The sequence below is a fragment of the Cervus canadensis genome, chromosome 5 (assembly GCF_019320065.1).
Source record: "Cervus canadensis isolate Bull #8, Minnesota chromosome 5, ASM1932006v1, whole genome shotgun sequence".
Lineage (NCBI taxonomy): Eukaryota > Metazoa > Chordata > Mammalia > Artiodactyla > Cervidae > Cervus > Cervus canadensis.
In genome coordinates this window covers 63081257-63108495 of record NC_057390.1, presented here as the reverse complement: position 1 = coordinate 63108495, position 27239 = coordinate 63081257, and the positions used below count along the sequence as shown (strand labels likewise).

Sequence of the window (27239 nt, the reverse complement as noted above, 5' to 3'; positions counted from 1 at the left end):
CTGGGGCCAGATTCGCGAGAAACGGTGTCCACAGCCCTTCGCTGTGCGAGGGGATATCCAGATTCCGAGGTCTTCGGCTGGATGTAGTGCCTCTTAAACCCAGGACCTACCCCGTCCCTCCCCATCCTCCCCTCCGCCCGCCCCGCGCCGCCCTAGGAGGAGTCTAAATGTCCGCTTCCCCCGCTGAAGGGGATTGTAATGCGTAAACAGGATTAACTCTCTCTCCTCCAGCTGCGCGGATCGGCCCGCGCGCGGCCTGCGGGCCGGAGTGAGACCCATGGGTGCGCGGAGCGCGCGGCTCGGGGAGTGGGGGATGTGGGAGCACGGGACCTCCGAGCTGTCCCTGGGGCCCGCTTCCTCGCCGAGGGGGGCTGGGGACCACAGCCTGGGGAGCTGCTCCTGGGAAGCCGGGGCTGCCGGCCGTGACGGCTCGGGCTCCTAGCGGCAGCCACCGCTCCGCCACCTCCCTCTCCCTCCCCGCGCTTCCTCTCCGCCCACCGCGCTCCAGCCGCCCGGTCGCCGCCGGCTCAGTCCTCCGCCCCCCCGGAGCCGCCGCGCCCGCCCGCGCCCGCCCGCGCCCAGCCATGGGAGACCTGCCGGGCCTCGTGCGCCTGTCTATCGCCCTGCGCATCCAGCCGAACGACGGCCCGGTTTTCTACAAGGTGGACGGGCAGCGCTTCGGCCAAAACCGCACCATCAAGCTGCTCACGGGCTCCTCCTACAAGGTGGAGGTGAAGATTAAGCCCACCACGCTGCAGGTCGAGTGAGTGCGGGCGCGCGCCGCGGCTGACCGGCCTGTCTTGGGATACGCTGGGTGGACCGAGGCTCCCGGCACAGCCAGAGCCTCTCCCGGGCACCTCTCACCTCGCCGGGAGGGCCCAGGAGATTTTGTGGCGGGGGGGAGGTATGAGGTCAGCTCTCTGCTCCCTAGGTCATCTCCTTCGCTATTCTCGCTTCCCTCCACGCTTCGAAGGGTGAGGTGTTTAATACTGCAACTGGAAGCCAGGGGATCGGGGGCTTTTTCTTGTAAATTTCTCATCCCTCTGTCCAGCCATTGATGCGGACCCTCAGGCGGCCGGGGTGGGGCGGAGGGGAGAAGCTCGCCTTGGGCTTCACCTACCGCAATTCCGGTTCATCTCCGCCGGGTTCTGCAAGACTGAAGGAGGCAGAAAGGCTGCGTAATGAGGTATAAAATTGGGGGTGGCTGATTATTGGGGCTTCTTAAGGATGCTCGCCACTCATCCATCAGCCATTATGAGCCTGGAACCCCGGGGCTGGAAGAGCAAGACGGAGGGCAGCCTTCCCCGCTTAGGCCTAGTTTCCCTTGCCTGGTGTGTTTCTTTTTCTCCTGAATTGTCTGTTCAGCCTGGTGATGGGATTAGCAACATCCTTACAACAAAAGGATGGTGGTGTGTGTGTATCTGTGTGTGTGTCTGTGTGTGGCAGGAATTATCTCATCTCTGCTATCAGAGGTGGTTGTAACCTGTAAACCTCAGGCTAGAAAGTCAGTGAGGAAGGGTGCAGGAACTTATGGGGAAGTATCCTTTACCATAAGAGGTGGAGTCCTTTACCTCTCAGCTTCTGCCTAAGCATGGTGTGAAGTCTAATGTGGAAAGAGGAAAGAAACCACCCCGTATTGTATCTACTACCATTTGCTGAGCTCAGAAGGTGGGGTGGAGAGGGCTGATAGCTTAAGTCTTCCCCAGTAGACCTTAATTCAACAAAGTTGTGTCGGCCAGTAGACTTTTAACTCAACAAAGTTGTATTGGCCTTCTAGGTGCCAAGCTCTCGTTGAAAGACCTAGAATCAAACCTGGCTTGACTCTGATGCTCTTGGTCCATTTACTTGTCAGCATCCCCAGCAGCTCCAAGCATCCATGATTCTCACATTTCCCAGTGTTCTGTGCATCTAGATATGATCTAGACTTTTCCTTACCCATCTTTCCTGGCAAACCCTTCTATCAAGTTACCTGGTCTAGTTCCCTCAGGATAGTTCTCTATTTTTCAAGTTAATCTAAAAATAAATTTGTGTTAATGAAAAAACTTTTTTTCTTGTTATACTTTAATTTTATCAAAGTGCTTCAATGCCCTAACCAGTGGTTCTCAAACCTGAATGTACATGAGAATCATCTGGAGGGCTCTTTAAAACACAGATGACTGAACCTCACCTTAAGTAGATGTAGTAAACTCTAGCACTAGAGTGGAGCTTAAGAATTTGCTTTCTGATAGATTGGCAGGTGATACTGACATTGCTGGTCCAGGGATGACACTTCAAGAACCATTACTCCACTGGGAAGACCCAGAGGAATCGGGTGGAGAGGGAGGTGGGAGGGGGGATCGGGATGGGGAATACGTGTAACTCTATGGCTGATTCATATCAATGTATGACAAAACCCACTGAAATGTTGTGAAGTAATTAGCCTCCAACTAATAAAAAAAATAAAAAAATAAAATAAGTAAATAAATTAAAAAAAAGAAAAAATAAATAAATAAAATGGAGACCCTACAATCTATTTCTCAGAGTAGTTGAGATTAAATGAGATAACATGTAGTACTCCTAACATAATAGTAAATGCCTTTTTATTCTCCAACATGGCCTCTTCTCCCCCCTCAAATCACTTTAATGCTATTGTCCTTTGTGGTAAGTCAAGAGGAGAAAACCCAAGTTGGTGTCAAATATAATTGTTGCCCTCATCAGGCTAATAAGTAGCTAAATGATTAAATATTTGCTTATGTTTATTCTCCATTTGTACAAACTAAAAAGATCATTACATTGACCATTTGGTATTGCCTGGACAAAGTGTAAGTAGCATGGTCTTATGATACTTGTCATGTTTAAAAGAATCTAGGTGACCTCCTTAAGAATCAGCTGAGGTTCGCAGTTACAGAATGAAAATGTCAACAGTAGCAGCAGTGAATGTCACAGGGCTCAGTCACCTATGGGGCCTGGAGGCATTGTGTCCTGGGATCCTGACGATGTGTGGAGTAGTGTCTGACTAAATGCATCTCAAGCTGGTTTCCTTAGGTGTATTTAATAGACCTTAACAAGCTCTTTAGATCATATAGTACTGTATGATGTTATTCAGTTGCTAAGTCATGTCCAACTCTTTGTGACCCCATGGACTGCAGCACTCCAGGCTCCCCCCCCCCAAAAAAAAAGAAAAAAAAGAAGAAAAAAAAAAGAGAAAAAAAAAAAAAGAACCATTACCCTCACATGAAGAAATTATGCAGTGAGAATTTTTGGTATATGCCTGGCTTGAGGAAGAGTACCCCCCAAATCATGGGACCCCTAATGTTCTGTTGTTGGAACAGAAAAAAAATTATTAGAGAACTCATTCAGTGGTTCTGAATTCTACCTGTGCATTAGGATCACCTCTGCAATGTTAAAATAAACTTACAAATGCCCAAACCACACCCCAAGCCAAGTGTTTGAGATAGGCTGGGTATAGCTAGATTTTTAAAAGTTCCACAGATGAGAAACTAAAGAGGAAGACCATTGACAGAATCTGACTTAGCCTTGTACAAGTATTCTGGATGAGAATACTCATGTCAATCCAGAGAGATTAAACAGTTGATCTAGGTTCACATGACTGGTTAGTTGGGAAAGACAAGCTCCCTAAAGTTTCAGAACTTTCTATCACACCACAGTGTCTCTGTTAGCCAACCCTGTATGGTTTTTGCCCAGGGTTATGGTCCACACCAGGACAGGGTGCCTAAGCTAATTTCTACCATATATGGTCAACTCAAGTCCATTGCAGGAACATTTCCATCGGTGGTGTGGTTGTCCCACTGGAACTGAAGTCTAAAGAGCCTGATGGGGACAGAATCGTATATACGGGAACATATGACACAGAAGGTGTGGCCCCAACCAAGAGTGGAGAACGGCAGCCCATCCAGATCACCATGCCGGTAAGGTCTGCTTGGGAGTGTTGGGGTGTGATGCCAAAGCAAATGGAAACCATGTAAAAGAAAATAATCACTATTTTCCCTTAAGAAAGGATATAAAATCAAATATTATGAAGTGTTATATCAGCTCATAGTTTCATATATTTTTTCATAATGTCCCAGTTGTTGTTTTAGTCTCTAAATCATGTCCAATTCTTTTGTGACCCCATGGACTGTAGCCTGCCGGGTTCCTCTGTCTAGGGGATTTCCCAGACAAGAATACTGGAGTAGGTTGCCATTTCCTTCGCCAGAGGATCTTCCCAACCCCAGGAGCAAACCCACATCTCCTGCATTGGCAGGCAGATTCTTTACCCCTGAGCCACCTGGGAAGCTCAGTGTCTCAGTACGGTTAATTAAATAATCCATGCTTCTCCAATGATCAGTTTTACAGTAATTTCTTTGTGACAAAAATATAATTCTCTCCCTACATTTTTGTTATCTGTTCCATTGATCTGCCTATACTTATGCCACTGCTGCATTGTTTTTACAGTATATGTTTGTGTATTTTATAATTGGCCACCTTACGGAACTTGCTTACTAAAATTCTTCATTCAGTGATCTTGGATTTTTCAGGTAGACAATCATAATCTATTAATACATTTAATTGTGTCATTTTCTGGGTTGTTTTTTTTTTCCTGCCCTTATTGCATTGGCTAATGTTTCTAGAATAACATTTTCCACTAAGAGTGATAATCCTTATCTCCAGCATTTCACTATTAGATATACTGTTAGTTTTGAATATTTATCTTGTTAAAGCATCCTTTTACTGGTTCATTAAGAGATAATTGGGAGATGTGTTGAATTTCATTTCATTCCTTTATCTATCTATGGAAATAATTTAAAATACTAAACTTCTCTTTATTTCTTAAAAGAAACCCTACTTAATGTCATTTATCATTTTTAATATGTTATTACATTGAAAATGCTAATATTTAAGGGTTTTAATTTTTAATTTTATAGTTGTTTTGTTTGATTTATCAGCAAATATGTAAAGACTTCCTCTATATATCAGGTATTGGGAGAAGAGTGGTGAACAGAATAGATATCCTTGGCTTCATAGGGCTTCTAATGTAGAGGAGGAAAACATACTTTATACAAGATTATCAATAATAAAGTAAATAATTATTATTGTACAAAATGTGCTAAAAAAGTAGTGGTACCCTTGGGACATATACCAGGGCTCTTAGTCTAGCCGAAGATTTAAGGGATGGCTTTCTTAAGAGCTGAGAGAAGAGGGAACATTTGAGGAGAAAGGAGCTACAAAGATCAACAGCTGGAGGAGAGCAAAATGTGTTTCAAGGAATGAGTAACCCAGCATAGCTTGAGCAGACAGTGAGGTAGAGACTGACTTAAGATTAAGATGGATTTAACCCAACATTGTAAATCAACTATATTCCAACAAAAAATTTTTTAAAAAAAGATTAAACTGGAGAGGTAAACAGAGCTCAGATGTTAGAGGGCCTGCTTATTGAATTTATCTTCATGCTTCTGGGACTCCATTGGAGGTTTGTAAGATTTAACAAATCACATGGTAAGTATATGTTTAACCATATAAGAAATATCCTGATTGTTGTACCATTTCATATTTTTACCAGCAATGTATAAGAATTCTAGTTACTTTACCTACTTAATTATATCAGTCTTTTAAGTTTGGAAATGCAAAAGACCTACATGAGCTAAAACATTTTATTTCATGATCTATATTGTAGTCTTTAAATTGGATAGCCGAAATCTTTCAGCTTTGTTTTATTCAAAGTCATTTTGACTATTCTAGGTCCCTGGCATTGTTATATAGATTTTAGCATGAACTTGTCAGTTTATTCTCCAATTCTTCAGGAACTGGAATATTAATTGGGTTTGCAAATTGGGCAGTTTGAAAAGATTTGACACTTTAATATTGAGTCTTCTGATGCACAAATATATCTGCTTATTTAGGTCTTCTTTAATTTCTCTCTATAATGCATTACAGTGTTTCCTGTACAGGTTTTATACACATGTTGTTAAATTTTTCTTTAAGTATTTCATATTTAAGCACTATTATATATGGTGGTTTACTATTTATAGAAATAAAATTTATTTTTTTCTATATTCATCTTGAATTCTGAGGCCTTGCTAATCTCACTTATTAATCCTAATAAGTTGTTCAGGATTTTTTTTGTAGAACACTTAAGCTATTCCATGTTTGATATAATGTCTTCTGCAAATAAACAGTTTTTCTTCTTCTTTTTCAATTCATATTCCTTTCATTTCTGTCTTGATGGCAATGCCTAGGACCTTCAGTTTGATGCTAAGTAGAATTGATGAGAGTGGACATCTTTGTTCCTTAATCACAGGAAGACAGCATTCAGTTTTTCAACACTAAGTACGATGTTAGCTGTAGGGTTTTTTATTAAATGCCTGTTATCAGGTTAATGAAGTTCCCTTCTACCACTAATTTACTAAAATTCTCCTGAGAGGTTTAAAAAAATATGACTGTGTCATATGTTTTCAAATATTCTTTTTATACCTACTGGGATGATCATATAATGTCTTCTTTATCCTCTGGTAGATTTTATTGTTTATTCAATGTTGAAACAACTTTGAGTTATTGAATACTAGGATAAATACCAATTGGTCAATGGTATGCTCCCTGTATATATGACTGGATTTGATTCATTAACATTTTATTGAGGACTTTACATCTGTGTTCCTGAGAAATATTGGTCTGTGGTTTTCTTTTTTTGTATTGTCATTGTCTAGTTTTGGTATCAGAATAATAATAAAATTATTTGAAAGTTGTTCACTCTTCTGTTTTCTGGAAGAGTTTATATTATTCTTATTAAAATATTATTTTTATTTAATGTTGGTTAGAATTCACCGATAAAGGCGTGCATTTCATTTTATTTAAAGGTTTTGAGTTACAAATTCAACTTCCTTCTTTGATAACGGGCTATTCAGGTTTTATTTCTTGAGTTGATTTTTGTGATTTGTCTTTGATTATCATTCATTTTTTTCAACTAAATTGTCAGATTTGTTGGCATGAGGTTGTTGGTAAGAACCCTGAACCATCCTTTGATATGTTAGGATCTCTAATAATGTCCACTCATTCTTTATGTTTATAATTTGCCATTCCTCCCTTATCCCCAACCAGTCTAGCTAGAGATTTACCCATTTTATTGGCTTTTTCCAAAATCCAGTTTTGTTTTCATATGCTTCACTGACCCATTTTTCTGTTTCATTGACTTCCAGTCCTATCTGAATTGTCTCTTTCGTTTGCATTAAAATATTTTAATTTAGGTTATATACACAGAGATAGAATTTGAGTCTATAAGTTAATGTTCTTACCAAATTTGAGTTATTTTTAATTACTATTTTGCCTCAAATTCTTTTCAACTTTATTCTCTCCCTTTCTTGTAGTGCTTCAATTACACATTGGACAGTTTGGTGTTATCCTACAGGTCTTTAAGGTCTTGTCCAGTTTTCTTTTATGGATCTCCAAATTAGATAATTTCTATTGATATATACTCAAGTTCACTGTTTTTTTCATCTGCCCCTTGTTTTCTGATTTTTTTTCTATCATTATATTTTTCAGCTCTAGAATTTTTATCTGTATTTTCTGTAGTTTCCATTTCTCAAGGTTCCTTATCTGTTTGCCTATTTTGACCATATACCCCTTTACCTCTTTGAGCATATTTATAATTGCTGGTCTGAAATATTTATTTGGTAAATCTAGTATCTAGCCCCGATTAGAGCAGGAATGACTTTTTTCCTGAATATGGGTCATGCTTTCATTACTTGTTTGATAATATTTGATTAGAAACTAAATATTATAGATGGTATATTATTGATTTTAGTTTATTTTATTCTTTTGAGGATTATTTTCTTTTTGAGTTACATTCCTGGACTGAAGCTGCAAATTCTGTCTTTCTAGCAGGACAGCAGCTGAAATCTCTGCTTAATTTTTTTTTCAACTTCCAGTTGCTGCTTTTCTAGCCTGGTCCCCTTTGTCTCAGTGGAGTTTAGCAGTCAGCTATGGAATCGGACAGTTTACACTAAGATTTTGGTATCCATCTACCCTGAGGTTTCTCTAAATTTCCAGTTTTTCTACCAGTCCTGAGCCGTTTGCTTTGGTACTTTCAAGCCATGAAGACTCCAACTTCTCAGGTTTGGGAATGCATTCAATTTAAAAAAAAAAAAAAAGGCAGCAAACTTCCAAATCTTATTCAGCATAACTTTCTCTTTCAAGAATAGATGCTTCACTTAGATGAAATCAACCCTGCTAACACCCTGATCTGGGACATCTGAGGAGCCTGGCATCTTATAGTCCATGAGGTCGCAGAAGAGTCAGACACGACTTAGCGACTAAACCACCACCAACCTCTTGAACTAGAAACAATAAACTTCTGTTGTTTGGTGGGGGGAAATAGACTCTTTACTGGTTTGTCTGCTTTTTCAAGCAGGAAAAACCCCCTCCCAGCAGCCTATACGTGCGATTAGCCTGTAGAATTATGGCGGAGTCATAGTCAGATTTTGGGTCTCACCTCTTCTGCAGCTTTCTTGCTTTCAGGATTTTCTCCCTAAATTTCCAGCTGCTCTTCCAGCCCAGGACATTCTTCTCCCTTTTCCAGTAGATAAAACTGCTATTTTCTTCTGCCAGAACTGCCTGGGATTGGGGAGCATCCTCAGGCAAAAAACCACAGGAACGGTTCTTAATTGTTAGAGTTGAGATCCTTCAAGAGTAACTCTGATTTCTGTCTTGCTTTCAAGCAAGTTGCTTTTTAAAGGCATCAAATAGCTTTTGTTTACATTTTGTCAGATTTTATAATTCTCTTTGTAAGTTTCATCCAACAGTTCCACCCCACTATTATCACCATTTTAAAAAACATTTCAATGTAGGACTTCCATTACCTGGTAACAGTGATAAGATTTGCCAGTTGTTAAAAATCAGTCTAGTAGCAATGTGTAGATTAGACGGGGAAATGGGCAAAGGACAGAAGGTCTTCACAGTTTAACATGGGGTGTTAGAGTTAATCGCTTTATAAAATGAATTGGGCACATTTTCATAGTTTATGTTCTGAAACTGTTTACATGGTGTATGATTTAGCTGTTATTTGAAAGTCTGACAGAATTTCCCCATAAAAGTCAGGATCCAAAGTAAAGATATTTGGAAAGAATATCCATAACTTTCAACTTAGTCCATAAGTTTGCCTTTGGAGAGGCTTTGAAGATTTTATTGAGTCTGTTTTAGTTGGTTTTCTGAGAAAACCATCCATTTCTACAGAAACACATTTTAAAAGGTATTTTTAGACTTCTAAAAAAATATTTGAAGGTCTCATATCCAGTAAAGGGCTGGTGGATCAAAATAAGTTTCTTTTATATCAAAGATCCTTCTATTCTAGTGTGTCAAGAATAGCATATGTATCAATAATTAGAGTTAAAGGAATGATTAACTGGAAGCAAAATTGGAAATGCATATCAGAATTTTATGTTTATTTTTATTTTTTAAAATTTACTGAAGTTTAGCTGATTTACCGTGTTGTGTTGATTTCTTCTGCACAGCTCAGTTACTCAGTCATATATGTTTATATATTTTCCGGAAAATCCTGGAAGACACTATATATATATATTCTTTTTCATAGTCTTTTCTATTATGGTTTGTCATAAAACATTGAACATAGTTCCCTGTGCTATACAGTATGACCTTGTTGTTTTTCTATCCTATATATATAATAACTTGCCTCTGCTAATCCCAAATTTCCTTTCCTTCCCTCCCCTACTCTCTCTCCCCCTTGGCAACCACAAGTGTGTTGTCTATATCTGTGAGTCTGTTCTTGTTTCATAGATATGTTGATTTGTATAGTATTTTAGATTCCACATGTAAGTGATATTATATGGTATTTGTCTTTTTCTTTCTGACTTACTTTGCTTAGTATGATAATCTCTAGGTCTATCCAAGTTGCTACAAATGGCATTATTTCATTCTTTTTGATAGCTGAGTAATATTCCATTGTATGTATGCACCACATCTTCTTTATATCCATTCATCTGTCAAAGGATATTTAGGTTGTTTCCATGTCTTGGCTAAATGGTGCTGCTTGAACATAGGGATGCATGTATGTTTTAAAACTTTACTTTTGTCTGGGCATATGCCCAGGAGTGGGATTGCTGAATCCTATGGCAACTCTATTTTTATTTTTTTGCAGGAACCTCCATACTGTTTTCCATAGCATCTGCACGAATTTACATTCCCACCAGTGGTGTACAGATCTCTGCCCTCTGTCCAGCATTTGTTATTTGTAGACCTTTTTTTTTTTTTTTTATTTGTAGACCTTTTAATGTTAGCCATTCTGACTGGTGTGAGATGGTACCTCATTGTAGTTTTGATTTGCCTTTCTCTACTAGTGATGTTGAGCATCTTTTCATGTGCCTATTGGCCATGTATCAAATTCTAATGAGAGCTCAAAAGGCCAGTGAGCTGACTTTAAGTTGTTCATTCTTTCACTGAACTGGTGCTGAGCACTGGGTCAGGTACAGAGGCAGTCACAGTAGATGAGACTGTATCCCATTCAGGTGGTCACAGAACAGGAGAGGAGACCTCCCTTCCCCACCTTCTCCCTGGAGCCAGAATGGGCTGAGGGGAGCAGAGCTATAACTTCCTCTGGTTTTAGAAGGGTGTGAAGTCATACTTCTTTTGCTGTAAGTTTAAAAAGAACACTAGGAAGAACGATTAACAAACAATTTAGAACTTAGTTAAAAACTTCTTAATTGGATTGGTAAACTAAGAACATCTACATTATTTTGAATAAGACTGAAATACGGTATTTTTTTTAGTATGAGTATAATTTAGACATATCCATTAAAAGAAAGATTTTATTACTCACAGTAAGTCTGGATTGCCTGTCCAGGTACCTGCTAAAAGGCTGGAGAGCTTTTAAGTTACTCAATACCTTTGGGGTATGTTGTGGGGAAAAGAATTTCTACGCTCTAACTCAAGAATCCTGAGTTCTATCTGTAAAGCCTAGATTCTTCCATATTATTTCTACTCTAGAAGAAGCAGGTGATTGATAGTTGAATGTTCCAGCAGTGATCACATAGCGTTAGGTTTGAGCATTGGCCATGCATTTGTGTTTTATTTGTAGTAGGCTGATTCTCAGGAAAACAATGGAAATTAGAGGTTTTCTGATTATGTCAGCAGCTCTGGTATTGAATTCAAATGTTCATTCCACTGGTGAAGCTTTCAGCTAATTTCATCATTATCCTGTGACATTTTTAAGTTACCATTATTATGACTCAAGTTTTTAAAAAGTGTAGACATACCATATTCTCACAGGCAACACTAAAACCTTGAACTATCCAGGTAAATACAATCAGTTAAGCAGCAAGTTCCTGGATTATTAAATTTACATACTTTATCAAGGGAAACATCCGTGGTGTGGGTGCCTTAGGAAACCTCTAGAATGTCAGAATTAAAACTGGAAGTTATAAAGGTATTAGGATGTCATCTTCTTCTATAATTAACTCTGTATTAGTCCCTCAGTTGTGTCCGACTCTTTGAAATCCCATGGACTGTAGTCTGCCAGGTTCCTCTGTCCATGGGATTCTCCAGGCAAGAATACTGGAGTGGGTTGCCATTCCCTACTCCAGGGGATCTTCCTGACCCAGGTCTTCTGCATTATAGACGATTCTCTGTCATCTGAGCCATGAGGGAAGCCCCACAATTAACTGTGATCCCAGGCAAAGCTTAACTCAGTGGGCCTGTTTCTTTAATACAAATAGGTGAATTCTACTCTTTGATCACTAAGACTACTGTCAGCCCTAACATGGTATAAAAATTATAAAATTACCCTTAGGGTATGATACTAGTTGTTTGCTGAAGAAGTCAGATTCTCAAATACTGTCATTTAGGATGACACCAACTAGGACTGAAATCCAACAAATCCATATAGGATTCCTTTCTGGTTGGGTACAGGCATGCTGAGAAGTGTGGCTATGCATCCCAGCATCTCAAGGGATTTGCATGTTTCTTTAAAAAACTGTGAAATATCAAGACAAGATTCAGAAATGTGAGCTTTTAAAGCACCAGTAATCCCTGCATTTTGATTTGGTTCATTTTCAGATTAACTTTCACATAAATACATTCTATAGTTGCAATCATTTTTAATATATATTGTCCAACTTTCTACATATTTTAAAAATTTTAATGGTAATATAAGACTCTATCACAATGTATCATGATTAGACTTACCCAGATATTAGATATATTGATTGTCCCATCATAAAAAGTGCTATAATGTAAAATTTTATATATGTATATACATACATATATATATCTACTTCAATCTGAGTAAAAATATTTGGTCAAAAGAACTGAATCTTTAAGGCTGTTCTCCAATATGGCATTTTGGTGTTTTTTTTTTAAGTTGTACATACTATTTTACAATGTTACTAGCAATGAAGAAGCCTACTGACTTTGTTATAATTATGACATCACTGAGAATTACTTCAAATGTAATAGATTTTCTAGTTTACTTTTCACTATCACAAGAATGAACATTTCTACATGTCAATTTAATTTTGTTTCTTCTATAGATTGTTCTTTCATGTTTTGTCAATGCTTCTGTTGGAAATTATTTTCTTAAATCAGACTCCTAATAAAGAAAAAAATCTGTCATATCTATCCTATTTCTCTTACTCTTGCTTTATTTTATTTTTCATTGTGTAGAAATACAATTACACTAAAATTTTTCATTTTCTATTATGATTTTTTCTTTTAAAATGAAGATGGTTATTTTTTCATAGTTAACAGTCTATTTTGGGTTTCCCATAATTTTAGATTTTATGTGATTTAACTTTCCTCTAATTCAAATTTGATTTATGTTTATACCGCACATCATTTCCAAAAGATTTAAAATGGTATTTCACATTTTATGAGTCCAAGCAATAAAGCCTAGGTCCTTAAATATAATTTCTACTCTAGAAGAAGAAGGTGATTGATTGTTCCAACAATGATCATACAGCTTTTGGTTTGAGCATTAGCCATGCATCTGTATTTTATCAGTGATAGGCTAATTCAATTACAGCTGAAATTAGAATTAGCATTAATTGAAATTAGAAGTTTTCCTGATCAAGCAGCTGAAATGTTAAGTGAAAATTTCATTTTTGTGATGAAAGCTTTGCATATGCTTTAACACTATCCTATGACAAAACTTCTGTCAAGCTTAAATATTATACATTGCTGACACAACCACTTACATAAGTAATAAGGAAGTCTTGAGATGTCCAGGTAAACTCAATTAATCAAGTAGGTGAAGCTAGCAAGGAAAGCTGAATTAAAGGTACACCAAAACAACTTCTTATAAGTCTAGGGTTATCTCAAGATAGTTTCTTAGATTTTTAAACATTGGATAAAGGATGCTAGGATACTTGGCTATTTGGGAGGCTCTGTTCTTTCCTGATGCCTTTCCTTCTTTCCTGATCAAAAAATATTTCAGATGGATTATGAGATTATCTCTAAAGCATCAACTTTGTAAAAAAATCAAAATGAAAAAGATGTATCTAAACCTAAAAGAAATGGAAGAAATCCAAAGGTAAAAATGGAAGAAATCCAAAGATTAAAAATGGAAAACTCTGGTTACATAAATGTAGATTTCCTGTTAAATGTTGTAAACAAAGTTAAATTAAATTTTCCTTAAAAGGCAATTTAAAAGGCAAATGATACTTGGTGACATGTGAAAAGCTTGTTTATAACATGGATGGTTAAGCAGTGTTGCCTCGATTTACCACTGCCTGTGCAGACAATGCTGCAGCCCTGAAGCTGGACTCAGGATGTTATCAAATGCCATCTGACTTAGATTAGTGGCAGTGATCTCTTTATTCACATAATTCCAGAGGCCCTGGTACAGGAATTTATGAATGATACCCAACTCTAAGGGCTTCCCCGACAGCTCAATGGTAAAGAACCTGCCTGCCAGTACAGTAGACAGAGGGGATGTGGGTTCCATCCCTGGGTGGGGAAGATCCCCTGGAGAAGGAAATGGCAACCCACTCCAGTATTCTTGCCTGGGAAATCCAATAGACAGAGGAGCCTTGTAGGCTACAGTCCATTGAGTCACAACAGAGTTGGGCACGACTTAGTGACTAAACAACAACACCCAACTCTAAAAGCTCTCCACCCCCACCCCCACTTCAAGGAGTATTGCTGACTTGTATTTTAATGGGACTAATTCTCTACTTAGTCCCTTCAAGGAGAGAGCCCAAAGGGAGATTCTGTCTGCATTATGATAAGTCATCGCATTATTCCCCTTCTGGTTGGCCCTCTTAGACAAGAGACTGGGGGGAGTTTGGAGGAATGAGGCAAGCAGTACATGAGCTTGTTGTGAACCTGTGTTGTGCGGGAAGGTGGCCTTACACATGCATTCCCAAACATAAAATGTGTTCCTCCTGTCAACTCTTTCTAATATTTTGGCACAATCTGTTACTTCATATATAAAGAATTCTTAGAAACCAGTAAGGAAGAGAACCTTACTGGACATAGGAAATTGAAAGAGAAGGACATAGGAAATTGAAAAATAAGCAAAAAAAAATAAAGAGGCAATTCACAAAGGAATGCAAATCATCAATAAATATTAAAAAAAGACTTTCACTATTATACATATATATATATATATATAAATAATACAAGGCCAATTTTCACCCACAAAATTGGCCAAATATTAAAAAATAATACTACTAGTTCAGTGCTAGTGTATTTCTTTGTGAAATATGATTTACTCTAAATTGATTTTGAGTCCTGCAAACTTGCTGAATTTGCTTGTTAATTGCTTCATAGTTTTTGCACACATTTTTATCGTGAATTGAAAGTTTTGTTTCCCTTTTTCCCCTTCTTGCCTTAATTAGGGCCACTAATACAGTGCTGAACAGGAATAGAAGCAACTGCTCTCCTTGCCTTATTTCCATCTTATAGGGAAAGGACTCGGTTCACTTAACGTTGAAGGTGATGTTAGCTATTGTTTTTTTATTAATGGCCCTTAATCAGACTGAAGAACTTTTCTTTTATTCCTAGTTTGCTGAGAATTTTTATTATATATGATAATAAAGTATAAGGATGGTAAAAGGTATAAATAAGGATGGTATAAGTATAAATAAGGTATAAGGATGTTGAATTACCACATGTTCTTTCTGCATTTATTGATATGATTACATAGTGTTTCTCCTTTATTTTGTTAATATGGCAAATTACACGGATTTTCAAATATTGAACCATCCTTGAGTTCTGAGGATAAACCTCCAATGTAATATCCTTATTATGTATTGCTGGATTTGATTTACTAATATTTCAAGCAAATAAAATTATATGTAAGTTTTATGCATAAATCCATAAGGAATTTTTGTCTGCAACTTTCCTTTACCCATAATATTTTGGTCAGGTTTTGGTATCAGGGTAATAGTGGCTTCACAAAATGAATTGAGAAGTATTGCTTCCTCTGTTATGTAGCATCAGTATTTTCCCCTTAAGTGTATGAATTTATCATTGAAGCCACTGAGCCTGAAATTGTCTTCCTGGTAAGAATTTTAATTACAAATTCAGTTTCTTTAGTAGTTAGAGATTTAGTGATAGTTTGTGTCTTTCAAAGAATTTGTACATTTGTATACCAAATGTATTGGTATATGTTGTTGTTTAGTCTCTAAGTTGTGGCCAACGCTTGCAACCCAATGGACTGCACCCTGCCAGGCTCCTCAGTCCTTGAGATTTCCTGAGCAAGAATAATGGAGTGGGTTGCCATTGCCTTCTCCCAGGGATCTTCCCAATGCAGGGATTGAACCCATGTCTCCTGCATCAGCAGGCAGATTTTTTACCACTGAGCCACCAGGGAAGCCCATATTGGTATAAGGATCCTAATCTAAGGATTCCATGTTGTTACCAATGTAGGATCAATAGTGATAGCGTCTTTCATTCCTAATATTGGTAATTTGCTTTCTTTTTCCTACTCAGTTTTGCTGGGATTTATCAATTTTAAAGATAGTTTTTTAAGAAGATTTTAGTTTCATGAGTTTTTCTTTACTGTTTTTCCTTTTTCTGTTTCATTGGTTTCTGCTCTTTATTGCTTTTTTATTTGCTCTTTATTGCTCTTCTTACTACTAGACTAGCTAAAATTAAAAGAACTGGCAATGTCAGCTTTTGGAGAGAATGTATCAATAGAACAACTGAAACTCATATTGCTGGTGGAAAAGTAAAATGGCACAATCACTTTGGAAAAGTTTAACAATTTCTTATGAAGTTAAGCATACTTATAAGACTTAGAACTGTTAGCCCTATCTATTCAGCTAAGAGAAATGGAAAATAAGGATTTACTAATAAAACTTCAAATGGTACAGGAATAGAGATGTTCAGAATCCAGTAGGAATTGGTAGGTCAGACCACAGTAAAAGTCACAGATGCTTATTTAAACTGAATTTGTTTACTAATAAAGTAACGTCATGTCTCTATCAATACAGTAAGTTGATTCTGTGCTCCTAAGTCAATGAATTTCTGCATCACTTTATTCTTGATGAATTTCACATGTCACTGGTGAAATTGAGTAGAATGGTGAATAGAGAGAAGTACTCTGGGGATTCTAGATCATATGGTTGTAAGACCACCACAGAAATTGTTTAAAATAAATTCTTCAGGACTTCCTTGGTGGTACAGTGATTAAATATCTGCCTTCCAATATAGGAGACATGAGTTCAGTCCCCAATCCGGGAAGATTCCATGTGCCATGGGGCAACTAAGCCCATGTGCTGCAGTTACTAACCCACGCTCTAGAGCCCATGAGCCACAACTACTGAACCAGCACAACTACCAAGCCCAAGTGCTGCAACTATCATCGCCCAGAGCCTTTTGTGCCTGGAGCCTTTTCTCTTCAACAGGAGAAGCCACCACAATGGGAAGCCCATGTACTGCAACTAGAGAGTAGCCCCTGCTCTCCACAACTAGGGAAAGCCCGCACAGAGTGAGAAAGACCCAACACAACAGGAAAAATTTTTTAATAAAATATTTACTGTTTATTAACAAGTCAAGATTCCTCACTTGTTACTGAGGACAACAAATGAGTCTCCTCTCCTTAGAATCTGATGGGTTTCCCTTCACATTGGTTGTGAAATAGAAGTGTACCAAGGCTTGTAACTTGTAAGAACACTAAAGTAAAATGTCCAGGTATATAGTAGAGTGTCAGTTTCAGAATACGATAGACTGGGTGGCTTAAACACCAGATATTTATTTCTCACAGTTCTGGAGGCCGGAAATCCAAGATCAAGGTGCCAGCAGACCTGGTGTCTGATGAGAACAGTCTTCTTGATTCACAGACAGCTTCTTTCTTACCGTGTTCTCACATGAAGGAAGGGAAAAACAGATCATCCCTCTCATGTCTATTTTTATAAGGGCACTAATCCTATTCATGAGGGCTCCATCTTCCTGCCATAATTACTTCCAGAGGACCCCACTTCCAGATACTATCACTGGGGATTTAGGCTTTACCATATGAATTTGGGGGAGATACAAACAGTCTGTAGTGGCATCCTAAAACATTCTACACGTGACAATTCATAGATATTCTTCTCATTCAGGGAGAAAAAAGAAACACTGTTCAGTAGCTTGTAGCTCATTTGCTTGTACACTGGTTATCATTTTCTGGATGAAAATTAGGAAACCTAGGTTCTTGACTTGCTCCTACCACTAGCTGGCTGCACAGTACTAGAGCAACTCACTTAACCTCTCTGAATTAGTTCTTTCATCCACAAAATGGAGATGTTAAAACCAGACACAAGACTGAATGAGATAAAGGATAGTAACTGTGTATTTTAAAAAAGAGAGCTATTAAATGCACAGAATTATCCTGTGTCTAATTGCATCACTGGGGAGCTTGCCTGGGTAAATTTTCCTTGGAAGGCACAGATGGGTTGGGAGCGGGTAGAAAGCTGTGTAGTTGTTTCTGTTCTTCAAAAGCAATGTCAGTTTTGAAGACCCCATCTGTTCTTAGCCAGAACAGAAGAAAGCCCGAGTTAGGGAGATGGCCAGGAAATAGAGCTCCAGAAGGAAGAATAGAAAGGGCGCTTATGAGAAGTTAAAACAATTAAGATGTGGGAGAGAGGAAAATACATGCCTAGTCAGCAGCAGTTAAGTTTACTGTAACATGACCTTGAGTCCAACATTAATAAAAGAGAAACAAAGTAGAATCTTTAGCTGTGACTTGCTGTCAACATATTTCTGTTTTGGTTTACTGTGTTACTGAGAATTCTTGGATGGAGACTTTCTTAGTTGTAAGGTTACTCAGATATTAAGTGTAGTGCCTTAAGGGCTTTTGTTTTTGTTTACTGCCTGTGGTCTTAATCATCTTTGTTTGTTTTTGTGACTAACTTTTATTTATATCTATTTCCAAAAAGGCCTCAGTATTGTTTCTCCCACTTACCTAAGCTTGTTTCAAGCTGCTCCTGCGAAAGTTTAGTTGGTGTTTATAAAATATTTTTAGAACTTAATTCAGTTGCACTTAAAATGTACAGTATCCTACATTGGTCAAAAATAATAGTAAGTCATCTCGGTGTTTTGTAAAATGAGATATCAGTTTATTATTACCACTTAAGGGTGGTATTATAAACAAAGTTGTATCATACTTCATACTATGTATCCTTAATAGATTTTATTAAATCCCTAGGGTTTGAGGGATATTTGTATTAATTTTTCAGGGGTGATAGATCCATCTCACCATTTAAAATATTCTTTCTGCTTATAAAAGTAACATATTTATTGCAGAAAATTTAAGTAGAAAGCTAGAAAAAGTTTTCTTTGGGAACTCTTGTTAATATTTTTCCATTTTCTTTTCTCTATACATCTTAGTGTATTTGAGCTCATTTTCATCCATCTTTTTTCTGTTAACATTGTTTTAATCATCTTCTGTCATCATTAAAACTAAATTCCTAGGCTTCCCTGGTGGATCAGTGGTAAAGAACCCACCTGCCAATGCAGAAGACACAGTTTCAATCCCTGTTGCAGAAAGATTCGACTTGCCACTGGGCAACTCAGCCTGTGTGCCTGTCTCTAGAGCCCACCGACCACAACTGCTGAGCCCATGCACTGCAACTCCTGAAGCCCACGCGCCCCAGGGCACATGCTCCCCAACAAGGAGCCACCGCAGTAAGAAGTTCGGGGACCACAGCCAAAGCACAGCCCCCACTCACCACAACTACAGAAAAGCCTTCACGACAGCGAAGACCCAGTACAGCCAAAACTAAATAAATAATACATTTAAAAAAAAAACCCGAAATTTCTGTTTAGTGGTTATACATATTCAGAGTACAGATATACCACCATTTTTCATAATACTTTCCTAAAGTTTTAGGCTTAAACTGCTTCTGGTATTTGAAATTGTTTGCTGAGTTGATAGGTGAACAAGTTACAAAACTCTGAAAGTTTGTATTTCTTTAATTACTAATATGACTACATTTGAATATTTTTCAGAGTTAGCCAATTTTTTTAATGAACTGTTCAGTTTTATCCAAATGTTCTTAGTAGTTCTTAACATATTTTATGTTAAGGATATTAGCTATTTGGTAAAACTTGTAAATACAATTTTGGCTTAACATTTTTTTCTGATTATAAAAGTAAAATTTGATCATTAAATCTTTAAAGTACCAATAAGTACATAGAAGAAAATGAAACTTATTCCATCAGCATTAACATGTATAATTTTTTATTATTAAATTATTTATTATTATATTATAATTTATTATTATTATTATTATAATTTTTATTATCAAGCCTGCACTGGGTCTTCGTTGCTGCATGCAGGCTTTCTCTAGTTGCGGAGAGTGGGAGCTCCTCTCTAGTTGTGCACGGGCTTCTCATTGCTATGACTCCTCTTGTTGCAGAGCCTAGGGTCTAGGCGCATGGGCTTCAGTAGTTGTGGCCCCCGGCTCAGTAGTTGCTTCTCACAGGCTCTAGAGTACAGGCTCATTAGCTCTGACATATGGGCTTAGTTGCTCCACGGCATGTGGATCTTCCTGAACCAGGGACCAATCTCCTGTCCCTACACTGGCAGGCAGATTCTTAACCACTGTACCACCAGGAAAGTCCTGTATAATTTTAATGAAATTAATGCTAGACAGTCTTGTTGGTACTCTGCTTAGTTCAGGTAACAATACAGAATAATAGAAAATTTTTATTTAAATATTTACATTTAGACTTGTTACATAGTATTCCACTATATAGATATGCCATAATGAATTATGGATGGAAATTTATAATTCAGTTTTTCACTATTCTGAACACTGTGATGTCAAGATAAATTATAAGTGAAATTGCTATACCCAAGTATATTCACAGCTTTCAGTTCAGTTCAGTTCAGTCGCTCAGTTGTGTCCAACTCTTTGTGACCCCATGAATCGCAGCACGCCAGGCCTCCCTGTCCATCACCAACTCCCGGAGTTTACTCAAACTCATGTCCATTGAGTCAGTGATGCCATCCAACCATCTCATCCTCTGTCGTCCCCTTCTCCTCCTGCCCCTAATCCCTCCCAGCATCAGGGTCTTTTCCAATGAGTCAACTCTTCGCATCAGGTGGCCAAAGTATTGGAGTTTCAGCTTCAGCATCAGTCCTTCCAGAGACAAATTACCCTTCCAAAAGGCTGTGTAATTCAGTTCCCACTGGCAGGGTTAAGAATACCTGTCTCCTTGTTGCTCATTAAAAATCAATATTTCTTATTTTTAATCAACTTTGTTGCATTGTTTACATATAATAAATATACCATTTTAAGTATACTGATCAATGAGTTTTAACAAACACGTACATGTGCTCTTGTAACCACCACACCAATCAAGATGTAAAATGTTTCCGTTACCTGCAAAAAGTTGCCTCTGGCACATTTTCATCAATTATCTATCCCCTCCTCCTACCTCAGGTAACCGAGGTAACCACAGATATTTCCTCTCAGCATAGATTATATTCTGGGGCTTCCCTGATGGCTCAGCAGGTCAAGAATCCACCTGCAATGCAGGACACACAAGAGATGCAGATTAAATCCCTGAGTCAGGGAGATCCCCTGCCAGTAGGAACTGGCAACCCACTCCAGTATTCTTGCCTGGAAAACTCCATGGACAAAGGAGCCTGGCATTCTATCACTATAAACTACATAGATATACATATATATGTACATACATATATGGACTCATATAGTACATATATTCTGTGGGGGTCTGGATTCTTTTGCTCAGCCTGTCTTTTTTTTTTTTCAGCATGTCTTTGAAATCCAAACTTATTGCTGCCTGAATCAGTATGTTCTACTTTACTGTTAAGTAAAAAGCCTTTTTATATTAGTAGATATACCAAATGTGTCTATCAGCAGGTAAATGATGAAACATTTGGGTTGATTCCAGTCTAGGGCTTTTGTGAATAAAGCTGCATATTTGTACACAGGTCTTTAAGTCATGACTTTCTACAAAGAGAGACTTCATTTTCTTAGCTGAGAGAAGATTTGTGGACTCAAGGTACATCATCCACTGTTACAAGTCAAGCAAATTTTCCAAAGGCAAGCCAAATCTTGTTTTGGGATCAGATTAACAAGATGAGGCAATGGTGCAGGATATAATTTTGAAAGCATCTTGGAAAGCTATCTGGGAAGCACCTGATCACCCTTCCCCTGTGGCAGCCGCTAGCAGAAGGCTTCTATTGCTCACTGCCCTCCCCCCTCCACGTCTTCTGGCTCCTGACAAGTCTAAGAACCTGCTAAGTCAGTCCCTGTCTCCTCCCATGACAAGGGAGGGTCAGAGGAGAAAATAACAGCAGGCATCATGCTGTTTAATGCCAGGTCCCCTAAATAGCTCCAGGAGACGGTGGCAGGGTCAGGCTACCCCGCAGGCCACTTGAGCCCCTGCCCAGTGGCCTCTAGGGTATTCTGTACCCTCTTCTCAGCTACATGAGAATTGTGTGCTCATGACTCTGGAGAATTCTGTGCGGTGTTTTCAGGGCCTGTCTTCTGGAAGAAGGTGGCAGATTTCTTGAGAGCAAGGAGTATCCCTTATACAAATTTTTCTATGTGTAAGTCACACATATCCAAAGCTATGACTTTGGATAATGTATAATCAAAACCTGAGGCATGGGCATGGCTTATAAACACTCAATAGTACTTGAAAGTTAGCATCTTTAACAAGCAAATGCTTTCAATAAAATAGGTTTTCGTGGAGTTGAAATTAATGATGAGAGGGCAGTTGTATATTATGTTTAGTCATGTTGGACACATGTTATTTTGTACAACTGTTTTATTAAACAGAAACCAAAAGCAATCATTAAACACCATTTCTCCTCTTCTCTTCCCAATCTCCCTTCTGTGGCAAGCTCTGAAATTCTGAGATTCTAAGAGTGGTTTCCAGAACTTCAATTTAGGAAACATATACATTTGGAGAGTTATTTTTATGAAGGCAATATCATAGCAAATGCAATAAGTGTAATGGGAATATGATTTTATAGAGAAATAAATGACTTACAGATAGCTTTTCAGGAAGATCTCTCTTGTAATAAAGGAAGATCATTCATTACAGTAAAAGGCCTAAGCTTTTATCACAGGAGCCCGGAGTGATTATACTGGTTACTGAAACGTGAGGGGCAGAGTGTGGGGAGGAGGAGAGTTAGTCATTGCAAACCTCTTGGTGCAGGAATCTGTTCTTGCACAGTCCACATCGGTCAGGTTACAATGTTCCTGTAAACCTCCAACAAGATGAATGTTACTCTCGGTTCTGCAACATTTTACCTCTATATGAATAAAAAAGTGTTGTACTCTTAAAAGTCAGAACCTTGAAAATGGGCTATCCTGTGTATTTCAGGTAACATTCTTACCTTGAAGCAAAAACAATAGAATGCGAAGGTTAAAGTAAAAGAAACAGCTCTAATATGGAGTCAGATTTGTTCTTCCCTATTACACCTCTTCCAGGAACATCAGCTCTTGTCTATTGCTAGTGGCAGAATGAGTTTTTGATGGGGTGTGTTTCTCTTCCCTCAGTTCACTGACATTGGGACCTTCGAGACAATGTGGCAGGTCAAGTTCTACAATTACCACAAGCGAGATCACTGCCAGTGGGGAAGTCCCTTCTCCGTCATTGAGTACGAATGCAAGCCCAACGAGACCCGCAGTCTCATGTGGGTGAATAAGGAGTCCTTCCTCTGAAGATAGCACTTTCTGATGCTGCTGGACAGTCTCATCAGAGATCCACTTTTAGACAACCCAGCACAAGGCTTCACCGAGGCACACCAAACCATTGCCAGTGTCCCGTCTGGTGCCAAGGACCCACTAGCCCCGATTATTTTTGAAAGTGTAATTCCCCTCTGTTGCAATATCCCTGACACAAAAGATTGTGATGTTCCCTGCCCAAGAGGCTCTCTTTCTGTATTCTGTATTGATATCCCTGCCTCCAGTTGTTCTTGGTCACCCTGGTGACCTCTTGAAGGAGCTTCGTGGAATCTGCAGGCCCTGTTCCGCACTTAACTTCTCCAGTGATGACTGTGCTGTTCTGTTTCCAAGTTGAGTGCTTCCCTCTTTTTTGTTAAATGTTAAATAAAAAATAACAATGTGCGTGGGTTCCATCCCAAGTGTGCTATGGTAACATGTAACTTGCAATGTTTTCCAACTCTCAAAGCAGGCTTTGTGAAAATGTGATGCAAACAGCAGTCAATGGGACTCAAATATTGTGCTTTCTATAAACAGCTTGGCTTTTTCAGGGAAGGATGATGACAGAAGAAAAGGACAAATGTTTGAGTATTTATACCTTATTAGAACTCAAGTGATGTATTGTGCTGTGGCCTAGTGGAAGTAGGAAAGAGCCTTGTGTGGACCACTGTTAAGGTGACCAAAAGTGACAAGGTTACCTTTCTGGAAAGTGATTGTGGTGTCCAAACAGGCATACTGATGGCCTCCCTACTTTCCCCTTCACTCGAACTTTGTAAAACTGTGTATGGAAATGTAATCAACTTTTGATATTTCTTAATAAAGACATTGAAAATCATCCTTGACTTACTTTCTTAGTTTGGGCAATATCTGTTCAGTAGGTAGACCTCTGCTTCAGGTCAGCTCTACTAAGACTGTTCCCGAGTCCAAATTGGTACTGCTCACTGCGTGACAGGTCAATAAATCAAGAGACGATGTGTCGGGGGTCAAAGAATAGAACTTTATTTGGAAAGCCAGCAACCCAAGAAGATGGTGGACTAGTGTCCCAAAGAACCATCTTACCTGAATTGAATTCAGGCATCCTTCAGAATACTAAAAAGGGAGGCTGCTGCTGCTGCTACTGCTAAGTCGCTTCAGTCGTGTCTGACTCTGTGTGACCCCGTAGACGGCAGCCCACCAGGCTCCCCTGTCCCTGGGATTCTCCAGGCAAGAACACTAGAGTGGGTTGCCATTCCCTTCTCCAATTCATGAAAGTTAAAAGTGAAAGTGAAGTCACTCAGTCGTGTCCGACTCGTAGCCACCCCATGGACTGCAGTCTACCAGGCTTCTCGGTCCATGGGATTTTCCAGGCAAGAGTACTGGAGTGGGTTGCTATTGCCTTCTCCAGAAAAGGGAGGAAACGTGGCTGATTGTTGCAAACTTCTTAATGTCAGAGTCGTTTTTCTTGCAGCTGTCTGCATAGGTCAGGTCATGATGTTCCTGTAAACCTCCAATAAGACAAATGTTACTCTCTATCTTTTGCAACCTTATAATCTCTCTACGATTAGAAAAATGAGAAATTTTTAAAGGTCAGAGCCTTGAGAATGGGCTATCCTGTGTATTTCAGACTATAGGCGATATTCTTTTACAAAAGGTACAGAGCCAGCATGACAATGCACTGGCAACAGAACACAAAGATTAGAGCTAAAGGAATAGATCCAATATGAAGTCAAGTTTATTTTTCTCTGTTACAAGATCTCCACCTATGTTGCAAGGCCAGGGGGATATACCTGGAGGAGAATTAGCACACTTAACTCATAGGTCAATTCTGACCATTACACAGGGAATACTCCCCCTGGCCCCAGCAAAGCAAACCCAGGCTTGAGTTCTTGATGAACAATCAAAAAATGTCCCTCCCCCGCTCCATTCCTTCTTCCAGGGTGACCAGTTACCCATCAGCCAGCGATGTAGCTGAGCTCTTTGAGGATGTGGCTCTGTAACTGCACATGTCCATCAAGTTAGAGGCCTCCTTGCCTGCTCCTAGACACTGCAAGACACCTGGCACAAAGCCAGTACTCCATGCAGATTGAGGATAAATCTCTAAAATGCAAAGAAACATCCTTTTGAAAGGTAACTTAATGGAACTTCTCTGGCTGTCCAGTGGTTAAGACTCTGTGTTTCTAATGCAGGAGGGCTTGGGTTTGATCCCTGGTCGGGGAACTGGGATCCCACATGCCATGCAACGTGGCCAAAATTTTTTTAAAATATATATAAGTATATTTGCACATAGATGAGGGAGAAAAGAAAAGTAACTTGCCACTTGGTAACAATATTGTAATGTTCACTTGGGAAGCACAAATCCTACTGGGTTGGAAAAAGTTAGTTGGGGATTTGTTTCTTGCTGCCTGTGAACCTTCCATGTAAGAATGAAAAGTGAAACTGAAAGTCACTCAGTCGTGTCTGACTCTATGCAGTCCTTGGAATTCTCCAGGCCAGAATACTGGAGTGGGGACCCTTTCCCTTCTCCAGGGGATCTTCCCAACCCAGTGACATGAATCCAGGTCTCGTACATTGCAGGCGGATTCTTTACCAGCTGAGCCACAAGGGAAGCCCAAGAATACTGGAGTGGGTAGCCTATGCCTTCTCCAGGGGATCTTCCCAACCCAGGAGTTGAACCAGGGTCTCCTGCATTGCAGGTAGATTCTTTATTGCCTGAGCTATCAGGGAAGCCTGGGACTGTTGTAGAAATGAATTTGGAAGACTGGCCCCAGAACCTCTGCACCTGTAAGTTACTTACCTGCAATGAGGCCGGACTGCCAGCAGGGCACAGCAATGCCTTGGATTTGGGCTAATCGCGAGTGGTACTAAAAGAGAGGAGTATGCTTCTCAATCCGCTTGTTTTTCAAAAATGATAGTGTCTATTACAACTACTGCTACATGTTAGCATTCATCCATTCCTAATCACTGTATTTTAAAAGTTAACACTTGACTTCAAACATTGAGATATTTAAAGTAATAGATTTGCTACAGGCAGAGGCTTAAGCTTTCTTCCAGAATATCCAGGGGAAATGCAAAGTAAATGTAGGTAAATGTAGAGTAAATGTGAAAACTACATATCTTACTTAGCCTGTTGAAACATTTGCTGAGTAAGTATTCTCATTTGGGAAACAAGCTAGTGACTCATTCATCAGAGCCTTAGTATTTGTTTTGAGAGTTAGAAGCAATATCGTGACTTTGGTCATTTTCCATGTTTTTTTTTTGTTGTTGTTGTTTTGTTTTTTAACTAGAGGCTTCCATTTTTGAGCTTGGAATGACTTAAGGTAGGGCTGGGGGAAATATGGCGCACATCACTGGACACACCTTCCCACCAAAGAGAGAGAAGATGAACTCCGACCCAGAAGCTGGAGGGTCCAAGTCCTAGAGACATGCTGGGTGGGTTTCAGTGCTCACCATATTCTGCTTGTGGCTAAAATGAATTGGCTAGTGGAATTCTAATGCACATTAAGATTCATGGTTTATACCTCTACTTTGTACCCCTTATTTTTTTTTAAGAATGTGTGTGTGTGTTTCCCTTGAGGCTAGGAGGTAAGGTTGAATCCAGGGAGGTGAGGAGGGGATGAAGATGAAGTAAACAGGAAATCTTAACAGCTAATCTGCCACGTTAAGTGATCTCTCCTGGCATCTCCTGTTCTACTTATGATTGGACGCAAGCCCAGTCTCTCTGGCTACTTCTCGGCATAGCTCTCCTCCTACTCCTAAATTCAAGTGCTCAGCTATATCAAGCTGCTGAGTTGTAACTTTGCCCCTCGACCATCTGGAAGGGCTATTTTTATACAAGTTGTGGCCGTGTCTCTCTACTTCTAAGCATCGGATGGCTACCCAGAAGCTTGAGGAACTAGGCCATCCTTCTAATTACTATGATGACTGAAACACTTTGGAACAGGTGGAAGAGGAGAAATGCCTTTAATTTCTATTTTGTGACACCTTGCTTATTGAGAAGTCACTTATCCAGCCACCTAAACCATCCAGAATCCCAGTTGAGAACAGAAAACATGCCAAAAAGTGAAGATCTCCATCACAGATGTCACAAAGTCCAGTCACTAAAGGCTTAGGTCTTCTCTCAAGACCTCATGACTCATATTTTAAAGA

At 39.2% G+C, this 27239-nt stretch overlaps 1 protein-coding gene across 1 annotated transcript; it reads left to right on the top strand.

Annotated features, from left to right (window-relative positions):
- Positions 1-204: 204 nt before the first annotated feature.
- On the top strand, positions 205-23949 carry CNRIP1 (cannabinoid receptor interacting protein 1). Its single transcript, XM_043468925.1, has 3 exons — positions 205-763; positions 3758-3908; positions 22950-23949. Exons 1-3 carry the CDS (start codon positions 585-587, stop codon positions 23112-23114), a joined length of 495 nt encoding a protein of 164 aa, XP_043324860.1. The 5' UTR covers positions 205-584; the 3' UTR covers positions 23115-23949.
- The last annotated feature ends 3290 nt before the right edge of the window (positions 23950-27239 follow it).